We start from the raw sequence: 16,317 nt of genomic DNA on the forward strand, positions 1-16,317 counted from the left end.
GCTTATAGCTAGCTAATTATGCAAATCGTTGGGAGTTTCGTAACTCCTCCTGGTTTACTTAGGTACAACTTAACTTGTCCAACAGGGTGTGTGTGACACGAGATGGGTATGGTATGACTGCACCCAAACAAGAATACGATATGTGGTTAGGTAGCCAGTAGTTATGCATGTGTTTAGATTTTACTATATATATTTAGTAAGATCTAAACATTTGAATTAGGTGGATAAATGAAAATCAGTTTTTAATTTAAACCGAAGAGTTTATTAGCCTTGGCTAAGGTACTAACTACTCTTGGACGTAGCGGGTTGCGATCCGCTACACTCGTATTTGTCCTTGTAAAGAACAAAAGGTCGGTGACCTCAACTACGCTTGCTCGAGCGCCAAGCTACGGTAGCCCCGCTGCAAGATGGGTGTGAACCCACCCTAACCAATACACAATCGTCTTGCTCGAGAATCGTAAAACGATGTCTGGCTTCGATCTCTTGTCCATTGAGACGAGGCGTTTGGGAGGGCTGGGCTGGGGGACTTCGAAAAATGGTCTGGTGGATTGGATCACGACGAGTCAAATCAAGATGGTCGAGTGATTAAGGTGATAGACTTGAAACCCATTGGGGAAACGCGCGTGAGACAGCTAAAAAATATGGTGTGATGAAATTGTGAGAATGTAAACTCAAATTATATGATGGGACATCAAGTTATGGGAAAGTTAGTGTGCACCATTACAGACAAAGAGGCTTCGTCTTTCTCTGCCATCGATGTACAAAACTCACATCTATGAGGGAACCGCTTAATGAACTCTCTACCTATGTTTTCGATTGGCTCCTTTCAAATAAATTAAACAATTCACCGTCACTTTAACTAGGTCACTATTGACCACAGCTCAAATAAATGAGGTGTGTACACAAAACGATCTCATGCGTTTGTGTCGGTCAAAGTCTCGAAGCAAGCTAGAGGATAGCGTGCAGACTCACGCGTTGGTCGTCGTCGAGCGACATGCGGTGAGCTAGCACAACATCTTCAGATCGCTCTGCCTCGGGAACGTACGAAATTGTAGCTGAGGACCGGCGATAGAAGGCGCTAGATTCGCTAACGCGGGAGACTTTGCCAGAATATCGAGGCTGATGGCTGTACTGAAGGTTGTTTTCGCTGCGACGCGAGTTTGCGACGTAGCTATGCCGGTAATTTTTACGAGGGTCACTTCCGCTGCGTCGCACGGACGCAGAACTTTGACGAAAATACGAGCCCATGTCACTCGGTCGCAGGTGTGCCAGGTCACTTGATCGTACTGTTGATGAGCCACTGCCGTACGACCGACTTCCTCCAATAGATGCGTGCGAACCACGAGACACAGCAGCTGCACCATAAGCTTGGAAAAACTTTTGCATCTCGAAACTTAACTGGCCGCCAGCATCACTGCTCGAGCTTGGCGTAGTCGATGATGAAAGCGTGTTGCCTACACCACTTTGGTAAAATTTGTCCATATCGCCTAAATCGATAACTGAACGCACACTAGAGGCGGTAGTGTTCTGCGAAGCATATGAAAAGTTGGAAGCGCATGAACGCGGAGACGACAGACCTCCAGAAGACGCGTAGCTGTTCGAACGGTGACGAATCAGATTCGATGAGCGGCGATGCGAGGACGGCAAGCCCTCAGGCGGTAAATCGGATGCAATGTCCGCCATTTGATCGTCAACATTCGACGTGGGCGCAACGAGAATGTTGCTGCTACGGCGAGATAGGTCAGGACGCTCCAGGTGACGAGATGAAGAAGACACGGATGACCTTGGGGCACAGTCACCGTACGCGGCAAGACGATCTTCTTCGTCGTCGTCGGTAAACGAGCCTTGGACCTCACGGCGACCAACTAAAGAGCTCGCATCGGCTTCGATAAAGTCGAAGTATTGAGTTTTTTGAATCCAGCCTTCTGGGATTGCTTGTAAACCGTCTTGCGCAGCGAAGCAAGCACCTATGAACATGGCTCGACGGCAAGTACGTCCACCTCCGATGATGTTTTCACGAACGGCAGTGGGATAGTCGTTCAGTACGAAGAGCGGTTGCAATACAGCGTGGAAGCCACCGGGTAATGAGCCGCGGTTACCAAATGTCTGAATAGCCTCGTAACTCGGCAACTGTGACTTTGTAAAAGCTTTGAAGATAACCTTGCGCTGCTTTACACTCAATCGTTCGGTACGAATGCTCATGCGCATGGCCTGAAGCACAGACGCTCCAAGTATCACCTGCTCTAGAACAAAAGCTGCCACAAGGGCAGCATCGCGAACACGAGTGCCGACGTAGAATACTTTGACTAGCTCGTCTACTTTAGTAAATAGCTGATTTGTACCGGCATAGAGCGCTACGACAATGGGGATCAGTGACAGAACATCGATTGACCGACATTTGACGGCACAGTGCGGCCAGCTCTTGCCAGAATTCACGCGTTTGATAAACGCTCTTGACGACGCACTTAGCAGCCGATGGTCGTTCTTAAAACCCCAAAATGCGTCCTTTGCCAGTTGTGAGCCGTGGATATGTCCACGTCGCGCAATGCATTGCAGTAGAATGCGAGCTTCAAAACCCGTGGATGACTCCATCCTTGTACAACTTCCTTTCTTGTCACCGTCATCAGCTGTGTCGTACAGGCCGCAGAACGCAGGATCGAAGTCGAGACGCAACAAATTAGGAATGGTCTTTTCTGGGTGTGAGACACCGTTAAGGGATGTGGAAGCCGCATCTGCCACAAAGCCACCAATCAACGCCGCAAGCGCGCGTCGCCTCGCCGCAGCACTCAGCGGCAAGTCAAGCGTAGCGCACGGCAATGGGCGCTCAACTGCTTGCACGAATTCTGGTGTCGTGGCCGTGAAGCGATAAAAACGTTTCTTATTGTATTCGAACTTTGTCTCCTTCTCTACCTTTTCGATGTAATGATGAGACAGCAAACCTTGGCCTTTGCGCACAGCCTCAGCTACGCTCTTGGCCTCCATTTGCTCGAGCATCCAGTCGACAGCTTCCATGCCAGTAAAACAGTCTCGATATCGCTTGAAAATGTGACGTCGACGATCTCCCGTAGCCACATTTTGCTTCATACGAGCGGCTAGACGCAGCAGGGCCTCCTCTTGCTCCTGCTCCTGGTCACCATTAGCTGTTGAAGACTCTGGCACGCGCTCTACAGCCGTGGGCATAGAAAATTGCATGGCTGGCATGTACACGGTCGATCTAATGAAGCAAACGACTGCGTGTATCTGCACGAGAAGTGATAATGCCCAGCATGAGGATGAGATGTGGTCGAGAAGACAACAGCTGGCACTGGTCTCTGTGCAGTAAGAGCTACCAGAATGGATTACTTCACTTTAACGAAGTAAAATCTGACGGTATAAATGTGGATGGGCAGGCACAGTAGTATCAGTGCTACGCGATCGTCTATGCGTCAGTGGTAGCAACGCATAACTCGCCGTCACAATGTAGACTGGCTTTTCTAAACCGACTCGTGTACTTTATTAATTGACACAGCATGTACTGCAGCGCTGTCGTAAAATTATCATCCTAAATACCACAATAATTTAGAGTCGTGCTGTGCGTTCTTATGCCTTCTTGAAGCAAGCTGCATACGGTAAAGTTTAGGTCCTTGATAAAATTCTTTTAAAGATCCATCATGTTGCGAAACGGCCTCAAAACTTCTATCAGTCCAGACGGGCACTTTCACGTTTGAACGTTTCAGTCATTTTTCGAAAAAAGCTGTAGTTTCTGACCCGAAGTAATGTACCGCAACGCCCGAATAGATCGCCGCTGAATAGGAGCTTTGTTCGTCAGCCGGACTTAATGAGCTCTATAATTCTATCCTCGAGCTAAGCATAATGGGAATATTCCAGATGTTTTTCTAGCAAGCATAAGGCGTGTCCACTTTAATTAGCGTACTTGAAATATTCATAGATGGGTTTATTGTATTCGCTGCAAAAATAAGGAGTAAATTTAGTCTGCTTTGAAATATTTCAAAGCTTACCAGCTGTTGTGATGACAATTAACGATACAAATCAAACATCAATGCTTCTGCCCTGAACTGCCCGATGATGGCAATATGCATCAAATAGCAATTCAATCAGACGTGGTTGTGTATTTCTTATCCATCCACTGCCTTTAAAGCGGTAGACTTGCTCTTCTTAGTGCTTGAGTTAGTTTCACACGTATTCATCCTTTAAAATAAAGTGAAATATAGCGACGCAGATTGTTCAGTTATTTGACTCATTGGCTGACGCATGATCCAGTTCCCTGCATGCTTGTGGTTGCAGACTCCAGAAGCAGTTAACTTGATAAAAACCGATATACGAATTGATTTGTCTTCTTACGCATGCAATCAAGCTGTACATTTGACGAGATCTCGGCCGCTGACGCATTAAGCTCATTATGATTTTTTATGGGCTAAGAATGTCTTCGTCAACATCAAGTCATTTTTGCGCATTCACAGAGGTAAAACACGATCACTAAAAGCTGATTCGTGTTTAATGCCCGCACGGCTCGCTGTTAAAATCGTCGTCGTCAATTCGCACTCGAGCAATAAAGTCTTCACCTAGTAATGGTTCCCCACCAGGAACATGCAATCGCACAACAAAGTGCTTTTCCCACTGTTCAAAGCACGTGTCGTCCATGATAGGAACTGTCAGCAATGTCGAAGTCTCGCCTGCAGCAAAAGTTATCTCTCCTGAAATCTGCTGGTAGTCTCCACAATCTTTGCGCATGATCAATGGCAATTTAGTGCAGGCGGAAAACTTCAATGCATCCACCCCAACAGCGGAGCGATCCTCAGTCGCGTACCCAACCGTGAGTGGCCGAGTCAAGTTACTAGTCGCCGCGGAACGTAACAGCTTTAAGCCCACAAAGCCATCAGCATTCCTTTCGATGCAAGAGAACCAAGAATCTGTGAACTTGACACCCACGACGGCCAAATCGTAGGCAAATGCACGGCCAGATTGCGGTGAAGTTGAAGAGATGGAGAATCCTGGTGCACCAACTAGTAGATCCCTGCCGTCCAAGTCAAGCGCAGCACCGAATTGAGACTGGCGCTGCTTCTGTGGATACTGCATCTTTACCGCCTCTTTAGATAACCATTCAGGCGAACGTAGCAAATTACCAGCATCGTCGCGTACCTCATCAGAGCGCCGATATACGTACAGACTTCCCACCTGCTCCATCACTCCAAATCCTGCGATGCTTACATCTATGTCATCGCTTAGCATACTATCAATCGTATTGTTGGCGTCAACACCACGCTGACCAGGTGCGGCAACAACTGCAACACCCGAAATATCATCGACCGCAACACTGGAACCAAAAAGGTCTTCACTTCGTTTATCACTGGCAGCCAAACGTGCCTGAAATTCCCATTCGCAGCTCCATCGGTTCATGCCATCACACTTGACCGAAGGAACGCGAGTTCCTGGGGCACGCCGGCGAAAGGTGTACGCTGCACCAGCTTTTGATGTGGACGTTTGCGCCACACGCGTTGCTCCCCACGAGAAGCGCACGTCGTCGAAGTTAATATGACCCCAATTGGCATTGCTTGATGCATCCACCACTCGTATTTGTGCCGTCCGGTTGACAAATAAACTCAAGTCCCACGTAACATCGTGCATAGTCTCTCGGCATCGACCTGTAGCTCGAAGCTTTGAGGTGGCAGAGATGGGCCAAACAGTATCCGTTTGCGTGTTAGAAGACCCGTCCACTGTAACTTCTACAGCAACCTTCTCGGCAGCTACCGATTCGGAAACTGCTGCAGGTTGCCCATCGATAAGCAGTTCCACATAAACAACACGAATGTCGCACCCCCCGCCGATACGAAATGACAACCACTGTCCTTCTATTGTAAAAGGTAGAGATGTAAGCGTTCCTTGTGGTCCATCTCCTTGAGTTGAACCCACAGGCGTACTCGCACTTGGCATCTTGTAATTTGGTGCACGACACAACTCGTTGTTTGCGAAAGCACACATTTGGGCTGCGACATGTGTCGCGGTGTTTGCTTTTCCTGCTCCAGGACGTCCCTCAAATGTGCCAACCCAATAGCGGCCTTCGTGGCGTGCACGCTGGCCGGTGGGTGATGCACCGATATACAAACTTGGCCTGTAGAAATTGGTACGTCCGTAACTATTGTCTCCAAACGTCGGCTGCTGATCAAACGCTGTTCCTGTTGTGAGCCACCCCGTCAAGTCTCCCGTTTCGAAGTCCCAGGTCGTGGTCGTTAAAGCACTCGATCGGGCAGCTCCCACAATCGCTTGTTCGCCGCTAATACCAACACTGACGCCAAAGTGATCCCCAGCATTGCCATCTGGAGCCGTCAATCGAACCTGCTGCTTCCAGTCACTACTAAATGAAATAACTTCGGAGATCAGTATCTGATGGCTCGGGTCGGCGATGTATGTGCTGCTCAAGGCATTACAAGTAGGACAGCCGTATCCCAGCCACGAAGCTGTCATCAAGGGTATCTTCACAACATCTCCAATGAATGTTACTCTCCAAGTAAAGCCTTGCTCGACTGATCCCGTACGGTCAACCTCGACAAGTTTGAAGCCCAACTCATCAATTGTTGACCCATCATCATCGTGACCCTCTCTACCTTCAAGTGCTGTCTTGACTTCAAACGCCGTGGCGCTATACCTAAGAGCCCGTGTAACACCAGTCAGGCCACGTCGAGTTGCTGTCAGCCGAAAGGTGCCACTAGTTAGTAAATCACTTGTGCGCAATGAAATATGTTGCTCTTGCGCTTCAATATAGAAAATGTAAACAGCTCCTTTAGCAAAGTATGGATTGTCAAAGTCTGCGCTGTGGTTTTGCTGAGCACTATATTCGCCAGCATCCGATAATGGGGCTCCCACAATGATCGTTCTCTTATCCATTTCTACGGCGTGTCCAAAGCCATAAGATTGTTCGACAGTACGTCCGAGCATTTGATGCTGGAGACTGTCACTGGCACGCAAAGTCGATACAAGTTTCCACATGGCATTTACTTCGCGGTGATAAACGAAAACTCTTTCCAGTCCAGAAGCGCCTACGACTGCGATATCTCCGAAGATAGCAACAGCCTTTGAGCTCGCATAGTTATGATTAATGTCACCAGTAACCTGCGTTGGCTCATCAAGTCGCGTTTCCTCCAGCCACCGACTTATTACCGCTAGTTCGTCGCTGCGATACAGATAAATGTATGCAGCATCGGCACCTGGGGCACCAACAATAGCTCGAACCGGTCCAAGACTCCCGTCAATTGCAACAGAAGACCCGAACTTCATATCTCTAGCACAATCTGACGGGAAAACAGTGGCATCATGCTCCCAAAATCCGCTACGCCGCACGAAAAAATGCACAGCGCCACATTTGACACCAGTAGCGCTTTTTTCCAGCGGTGCGCCAATAGCAGCTGCATTACCGGCACCAAAAATGCTGACAGAACTGCTAAATCCGTTGGTTGCGTGAAACAAAGACGGCTTTGAGTTTAGATGCGCCAGATATGAACGTGCGCCACTTCCACCGTCTCCGTCATCTATTATCGTTACAGTTGACCAGAGGTCTCCAGTCACGCTAGGCCGTATGCCAGGCAACGATAAACGCAGCACCAAAGTTTCGTCAGGGTTCTCTACCACGCTATCATCTGTCGTTCGCACAACGAAAGAATGTGCAACATCGTCCACACTATCAAAAAAAAGCGTCCCAGAGCTCGACGAGTAGTCCGATGTGCCTGCATAATCAAACTGTGCGTTCACCCAAAGCGACCGACGCTCACTGCTGCCGTAAAATTGGTCTCGACCATTCGCTGTGCCGACAACGTCAGTATGAAGCCATTGACTCGTTTGCTTCCCAGCAGCGTCAAGTCGTGCTAATTTTTGGTATAAATTAATATACGAGCTATCGGCAGCATGAGTTGGAGCAAATTGTCGATCAGAAAAGGCGTCACCTGTATCGTACTGAACGTAAAGCTGTGGGGCATCAGACACGTCCACCGCACAAAATCCCACGCGACTACAGCGCTCCACTGTTATGTCCAGACTGTCACCTTCTAGCACGCTGTACGTTTTAGCCGAGAAGTGTAAGGAAAAAATTCCGAGGTCCGAGACGAAAGCTCCTCCAGCAGGTGTGCCCGATATAAATGAATCCAAATTTGGCGATCCAAACACTGCTGTTCGCTTGTGCACAGCTACAGCCGATCCAAACCATGCGAAAGTCTGTTTATCCCGCGGAGATATTGTTGCTTGCTCGATCCATACTCCGTTGACATCCCGAGTAAAAACATAAGCATTTCCACGTAGCACCGGTGCCAAGCGGTTGGCCCACTTCACCGTAATTTCGCCTCCAATTAGCTGTGTGCTGTCTGCTTCGAGAAGCGGAATTTTACCAGAGCTTCCTGCAAAAGTTACATACCACGTGTACCCTCGGGAAATGCTAGGGCCATCACGTTGAACATTTACGCTGATCAGATTCAAGTCCATTTTCAAGATGACCTGAAGATCTGATGCGCAAATGTCGTGCGCAATAGCTCGAGTATTTGCTCGTTTGGTGGAATTTACTTTTTTTGATGATTCGTCGGTATCCAGGCGCAAGAGACTCAGCGTAAATGAGCCGCCATGAATTATGTCTGTAAGCTCCGTCTCTGAGACACTGCTAGAGATAACTTGGACCGCCTTCCTAATAGTGCGATCACCTTCATAAAGCTCGTGAGCACCAACAATAATAGTCTCGTTCGCTATCGCGACGCTTGTTCCAAAGCGATCACGCGCACGAATATCTGAACTGTAAAGTACTTGCTGCAGCACAAAAAATATATCACGTTCACTGCGTCGAACGAATACAAGAACGGCGCCGCTATCCGCAGCATCGACTTCGTCATCTCGACGATAAGTATGACAATGGGCACCAACAGCTAGTGTATACGTAGAAGACATGTCTAGATCGACAGCATTTCCAAAGCGATCTCCAGGTTTCAGCATTTGAGTCACTTGCATTAGTATTTGGCGCCTTTGAAAAAAACCATCCACAAGATCATACACGAAAACGGCTCCACTGTTAAGAGCGTAGCCAGGGGCACCAATAACTAGAGTTTTTGATAAAATTCCTGAGATTGCCACTGCTTCGCCAAACCGATCACCACTTGATACCTGTTCAGGCGCTGCGCTCAAAGTTTGAAAGAGCATCCACTTATCTATCCCATCAACTTGATAGACAAACACACGGCCTTCGTCATCAAAAGATCCCGGCGCCCCCACGACTGCGAACGGCTCCAACAATGCCACTGCGCTACCGTAATCGCGCACAGTACTAATTTGATCGGCTGGTGGAGCAATCTTTGCAAGCTCCACCCAACGTTTTAGATTCTCGTCCCTTCTAAACATATAGGCAGCACCGCACTGCGATCCTTTAGCGCTAGCTCCGTCGCTGCGAAAAGTACCAGCTAGGTATTCATGCATCTGCGCATTTCCAGCGCCTAAACCCTTTCTCAATGCACTTGAGTCAACGACAAGGTCGGGTATATCACCTGAGCTATCCCCATGATTGCCTCCCCGTAAGGCTATTACAATCTCAACCCCTGCACATAGAGAAGTGTTATATGCGTCAATTTGAATTTCGCCGAAGTCAACCGACATCACTGTAGCAATTGCAGATTGCAGCTCCTGCATAGGGGCATTATAAGCTACAGATTTTGATGCCTTGTTACGATAGACGATTCGCAAATAGCCTCCATCAGCATCACACAAAAATGATTGTTTTTCAAAATCTCCGTAGATTGCTGCAGTTGGTGCGCCAACAAGCAACGTGAGACCGTGCAAACTTACACTAGAGCCAAATAAATCGCCTTCACGAGTATCATGCCCTGTGATCGTGCCATCTTGCTGTTCCCAGTCATTTTGACCACGTGTAAAGATTGCGACCATACCTGCCGACCTAACTGGCAATCCGCTTTTTGGGCTAAGCTTATCAGCCATTGTCAAAGAAGTTTCATGACTACCTACTTGAACATCAACGCGAGCATTTGTACCCTTCAGTTTTGTCGTGTTAGGTACAAGTACTGGTAAATTTCCTGGTGCGTTAATCAAGGGCCCATTTTTGTTCTTGCTACTCACCTTTAAAAATGTTATTGACCACGAGTAGCCACCATAATCATTCATACCGGCAGAACGATGAACAGTAACATCATTTACTGACACAAGATTTTCCAGCGCGTTTTTAACCTCGTGCTCACTTGCATCAACAGGAATGTCATCAGTCTCCTCGCTTAGAAATAATTTTGTGCGGAGCTGAAGCCTAAAGGACCCAAACAGACGACCCTGGCCGTTGCGTTCTGTACGCACAGTCGAGCGCGCTCCATATCCGGATAGCATAACGTCATGTGATAATAGCTGAGGTACATCATACATTGTGTCGCTCGCCCTAAAAGTAATTTTCCACGTGTAGGTCTTCATTAAATTTGGCAGAGAGCGCGAAACGCTCCAAACATTCAAGTTGAAATCCTGAGTCAAAATGGTCGTCAACTCTGCTTCATTGACGTCAAACATTATATTTCGCGAGACCAAAGTACCGAGCTGAAGCGTCAAAGCACCTCCCAATATAGTGGAGGGCACCGCAATTACTGCTACTGATCCAGACCTTCCGTCCCCAATTGACACTGATCTTCCAGTAAGCTGACTGTTGACCGCAGTCAGAGCGTCAAGGGGACCTTCGGCATCATGAAAGGTAATATGCCACACATATCCATTATCACAAGCGCAGTATGTATTTAGCTCCCGAGTTACGCTAATTGTTTGCATTTCAAACCCCAAATCCATTTGAATAGCTATACTTAATTGAGTCGGGTCAGCATTATATGGAAGCCGCCGCGTAGGTCCGACAAATCCAAGTTTAAGATAGAAAAAGCCGCCAATAGTCTCTCCAGGAGCTGCCGTACTTGTCAATATTTGAACCGCAGGCCTTTGCTTTGCTGTGGTCTGCAAAACTTGAATTTCATCAACAAAGGTCTCTGCATCACCCAAGACAGTTACAATCTGTACGGCAGCAGCTGGCCGACTTGCACCCGGTCCACCAAGTACAAGGGTGTCGCTGTCAACATCAACACTAGTACCAAGTTGATCTCCACTCGAAAACGGGGTGCTTCTTAACATATAGACAGCTGAAGGAAGCATATCAAAAAATGCACTGGTCTCGAGCAATGTTAGCCCGTGCAGCACACTAAAGCTAACTCTATAACCATTTCCTACACTATTCACGAAAAGATCCGTGAAGGTCGCTCTGCCCGAATTAATTGGCACTACTGTACGACCAAGTAAGCGCCCTTTCGGAGGATTCAAATGTAAGTCTACACTTTGACTTGCAGCGACATTTGCATCGGCCGTGCATGTTAAAATACGAGCACCATTAAGCTCCAGAGCTGTTGTGTTCGAATAGTCTAAATCAAGCGCAAAATCTCCTGTCTGTATTGTGTATTCAAAACGCAATGCCGTGCCGGGACTGCCGCTGATGTAGACACCATATCGCGAAATTGTTGAAGCTTTAGATGTTAAGTACGACGAGGTCTGACTCAGCCGAAATCTCAGTCTTGGCGTAGGACCTTGCGCGCCTTGCATGCCTTGATCGACAATCACACACGAGCTGAAGGTCACCTCTATTACCACAGTATCAAACACTTTGTAGATCCCGTCGTTCGACACAAAACGCGTTGAAATTATGCTAGGTTGGCGGCCGTTAACATAAAAGTTTTTGTTGTAACTTAGGCTGCCTTGAGTACGCGGATAAGGGAGATTGATATCAGCCTCTGTCGTAGGGATTGTGGACATATGCAGAATTGCACTAGGAATTGGGTTACGATCCGACAAGTCGAGAGAGTGATTATCAACATATTCTAGGTCCACAGAGTAGTCACCCTCTTGCACCGTGTAGATAAAGGTGAGCACTGTTGTCCCACTGCCAGAGCTGTAGATGGCCGTACGTGTCACCACACCCGTATCTAACCATAAAACTGGGTTTCCTTTCACAACGACATGCTGGCTGAAAGTCACTGTAAGCGCAATTTGGTCTCCACCCCGATATTGGCCATTCGTGTTTGACGAAGATACATCCAAAACGGAAGGAACTATTTCTCCATTCACACTCAGTGATCCCCTCAAGGGTGCTGGAAGGGGAAGTGTCAGCACCGCATTTGTTACTGAACTCGTCGCTAAACGTTTAATCGTAGATTGACCTAGCAGCAATGCATTTTGGTCGATGTACATCAGATCGCTAGCCACATCGCCTAGTTCCACAATATACTTAAATAACAACAAGTGTCTGTCATTATTTGCGTAACCTCTGCACAAAACAGGCTTCCCATTTTCCACAGTATTCAGAAGTAGCACAGGTGCCTTCTCTGGAAATACGCTCGGTGGAGGCTCGATATCCACTTCCAAATCAAACTGAATTACAATTTCAATTATATCACCTACCACGAACGAGCCGGCATTAATGCCAGGAGCAAGTGTCAATGCGTAGATGCTTAAAACTTGCGGAGCTTTTGTGTCAATCGCAATGTTTGCTGGCACTAAATTGATTGCAGTCAATGACAAGTCTGCATCTATTGAATTGCGGTTAATAATTTGGCAATTTGGAGCAAGGCAAATCACCGCGTTGTCGTCAAATTTATCTAATCCCAGCGAGGTTTCTCCATCTTTTACAACATACAAAAAAACAAGCGTTTGGGTAGTGCTACCCGATACGTAAGGCACAATCGTGCCCGTGTTAAGTTTCAGGACTGGGTGCGTCACTCCCAATAGAGCGACCTCATCCGAGAAGCTAAGCGATACAATGATGGTCTGCTTTGTTCCATACGTCCCTGTGGCAACATCCGCTGATAATTCCGTTATTCTAGTCACGAACGACAATGAAGGATTTACGATGATCTGGGGACTTAAAGATGGCGGATCCGGCAGCATCAAATTTGCATCCAGTGTAGGTGACTTGGAAGTCCGTCGGATTGTTGCACCATTAAGCAGTAAGGCCGACTTCGACCGGTAGTTTACTCCATTTAGTGTTATATCTCCTAGATTCACAATGTAAGAAAAAAGCAATGACTGACTTCCACTCCCCGACTTGTATACAGCTTTGCGGTTGTAGTCTCCAACTTCCAGCTGTAAGAAAGGTGTACCTCTTGTCAAGTCCACAGTGATCAACCCCGAAAAGCTTACGGCAATTATTACTTCGTCGCCACGGTAAACTGTCGTGGACGGCGCAGACGATACAAATATGCTTGACACACTTGGAGGGATTCCATCGATGGACAACTGAGCGTTGTCTGCTAGGCTTTTACCTAAAGTTGTTGTACTCGCCAGCGTCAAAAGTGCAGAAGCCTCCGACAAATTCGAAGACCCGATAAGAGAACGAGTGATCGAGCCACCATTCAGATCAAATGCTTGATCGTCCTGGTAATTCAAGTAGCCGCTTCCCGCGTGGTCTCCGGCAGATACTTGATAAGCAAATGTCAGCACTTTCGAGCCGCTTCCAGTTGTGTAACCCGCATAGCGCTTTGTTGGTCCAGTAGCCAGGATAATACGTGGGTAACCTATCACCGTGACTGGCTTGGTAAATGCAACAAATATAATGATCTCATCTCCAGGTGCGTATATTCCGCTGCTGTTACCACTAGTCACACCCACTGTCGCATCGATCGTCGGAAATGCGGTTTCAATGACAATACTGTTGAAATTGGAAAGTTTGAACGGGCCCGGCGCAACCGTCACAACAGCGTCGGTGGTCGGGCGCTGGGAGAAACGCTTAATGAATCCACCATTGAGGTCAATACTCGCAGTCACGTCCAGAATGGCGGCTGCGTCGCCAGTTTGAACAGTGTATACAAAAACTAGAGTGTCGGTATTACTACCACTATAAAATGCAGCGAGGCGGATTCCTCCCGTACCACCTACAGTCATCAGTGCGACCGGTAAATATGGATCGCCGCGGACTGAAACGGGGTGAGAAAACTTTACTTTCAGTTCAATTTGTTGTCCTGTACCATATTCGCCGTCGCCTGGTGTTGAACAAAATATGGATGTGATCATCGGGGCTGTTGTATCTATTATCACCGCACTGGATCCCCCAAGAGAATTAATGCTGCCTAGCGCCGGCAGCGTAAGAATGGGAGGCTTACCGTTTCGGTCCACAATCAGCCCGCCATTCAAAGATAACGCCGTCGTTGAAGTGTATTCTAAGTCTGGACTATTGTCTGTGGCCACGATTACATACTCGAAGGTGAGAGCGGTGGTCCACGGAACGGTCGTTGCGACGATAACAGCTTGACCGTTTGATGCAATTCCATTTACTGAAGAGGCCAATTCTAGTGTCGGTGTGCCTCGAATTGTAACTTCGTCCGAAAAAGTCACTTGAACCGCGACCCGCGCACCGACACCATAGGGCATTGGGTACGCTGAGCTGACTAGCGCACGCACATTGACAACAGTCAGTAGGGGAGCTGCTGACGTATCAACCACAATGCTTGATATTACTGAAGGACTGGAGACCAAAGCGACCGAGACGCTTCCTGTATTCAGTGAGGAAACCAAATTGCCTCCGGCATCGAGCAGCTCAACGACAGGTTGTATGTGGTTGGGCTGACCATCTACAATACCGTTCGACAAATTGCGCTGCAAGAGCAATGACACAGGGTCACCCGTCAGCACGTCAAATGCCTCTGAAACCACCGAAACATTCGTGTTTATCCACAATTTTTTGCCTTGGACCTTGGTATACAGCGTGAATCTTAATGAGTATCCATTTCCTGCTTTGTCAATTTTTAGACCGCGAAAAACTGCCATGCCTTTTCGTACAAAGACGGTGAGCCTATCGATTGGTGTAATTGTTCCTCGGGAAGGATTTGCAGCAATTGCCACAGAAACTTTGCTTGAACTGTCGGCCACGAGAAGATTACCTCCTGTGTCAAGGAGCATAAGAACTGGCTGAATAGAAAATGCCTTTCCACCCCGTGCTTCTCCAAGTGAAGATTCTAGTACTAGCCTATTGCATTCACTTGCCGCAACCGTAAAAAAATTTGTGACCACTGTATTACCTCCAGAAAGGATCAAATCTGTTGTGTACCGCAGCCTGTACGGCGAGCCTGCGGGTTCAATGTATATTCCAGAGAAGCGTCCAATACCACCGCTAATCGATACATTCAAAATGGCCGCTGGTTGCAGCACCCCCCCAACAGGATTAGCATCAAACTCAATACGCATATATCCCTCATTCGTTGCCGTCACAATGTTACCGCCTCTGTCAACCACTCCCAAGGCTGGCTGTGGCAAGAAAGGGGTGCCACTAATAGCCTTACTGATGTCATTAAGCATCGCAAGCCGATATTTGGGACCCACAACGATTTCAAATGACGATGACTCGACCCACACACCATGATAGTATGAGGAAAATACGAGTGTATAGCCAATATTTGCCTCATTAATATACAGCCCAAAACAACGCACGATGCCGTTTACGATAGCAAAGTCGTTCTTCTGAGGATAAAGAACTGCGAATCGAGACAAATTGTTTCTAATATCAACAACGACAGTGCCATCATTTTCGAAAATGAGAATATTGCCGCTGTCGTCAGTTAACGCGATAACAGGCTGCACAACAAACGGTTCTCCTGCTGTAGATGTCTGTGGCTGCACAAGAACAGTTAGTCGCTTCGCTGGTGCTTCGATAAGCAGCAGCAAATACACGACAAATTGTAGTGGAATCGAAGATCGGACACGCCTGCATCCTGACATTACAATCACCAGCTAACGTATCATAAACTTGCATATCAATAGCGGCTGCATCAAAGATTCGATACAGAATCTTTACTGGCGACCTTTGGCCGCAAGAGTCGTACTATTTGGTGTAAAATCCGTTATAGTCAAGTCTCGTGCACAGATTTGACAGATGTGAATTTTGCTGCCAAACAAAACGCATCAAAATGTCAATTAAGGTATAAACAACAAAACACTGCTCTTTGCATACCTGGAGCAGCGACCTACGAAGCAATTGCTGCATGAACTCGCCCAGAAGGGAGCCAAACTGAATCTCTAGATCATTTGTAATCCTCACAAACGGATTTTCTTTTTCTCCGTCACGTTCCGTCAACGCACGCTTCACATCATCCGATAGCTCTCGAATGCGCGTACGACGCATGTCAACTTGCGACGATTGCCTGCGTCTCAGCCCCTTCTTCTTGCTGCCAAATGTTCCTTTTTGGCGCTGATAGCTCGCCAAAGCAACTTCCGCTTCTTCACGTGCCTTCTTCTCGGCCCGCCGATCTCGCTCAGCCTCACGTTCGGCCTTTATCGTCT

The 16,317-nt window shown here is 47.6% G+C and overlaps 2 protein-coding genes across 2 annotated transcripts; both read right to left on the reverse strand.

The window, feature by feature from the left end:
* Window positions 1-948: 948 nt before the first annotated feature.
* On the reverse strand, window positions 949-3,201 carry PHALS_07540 (crystallin j1a-like; the record flags this gene model as incomplete). The annotated part of the gene is made up of 1 exon (XM_024721024.1): window positions 949-3,201. One exon carries the CDS (start codon window positions 3,199-3,201, stop codon window positions 949-951), a length of 2,253 nt encoding a protein of 750 aa, XP_024586164.1.
* Window positions 3,202-3,629: 428 nt separating this feature from the next.
* On the reverse strand, window positions 3,630-16,317 carry PHALS_15263 (hypothetical protein L917_05299). The gene has a single exon (XM_024721025.2). The coding sequence runs from the start codon at window positions 15,754-15,756 to the stop codon at window positions 4,495-4,497; it is 11,262 nt and encodes a 3,753-aa protein (XP_024586165.1). The 5' UTR covers window positions 15,757-16,317; the 3' UTR covers window positions 3,630-4,494.

This window comes from Plasmopara halstedii (assembly GCF_900000015.1).
Source record: "Plasmopara halstedii genome assembly, contig: Scaffold_3111, whole genome shotgun sequence".
NCBI classification, from domain to species: Eukaryota; Oomycota; class Peronosporomycetes; order Peronosporales; family Peronosporaceae; genus Plasmopara; species Plasmopara halstedii.

Bases quoted from the DNA above. Each gene is read 5' to 3' on its own strand.
- PHALS_15263 (XM_024721025.2), bottom strand. From the start codon at position 15,756: ATGTCAGGATGCAGGCGTGTCCGATCTTCGATTCCACTACAATTTGTC.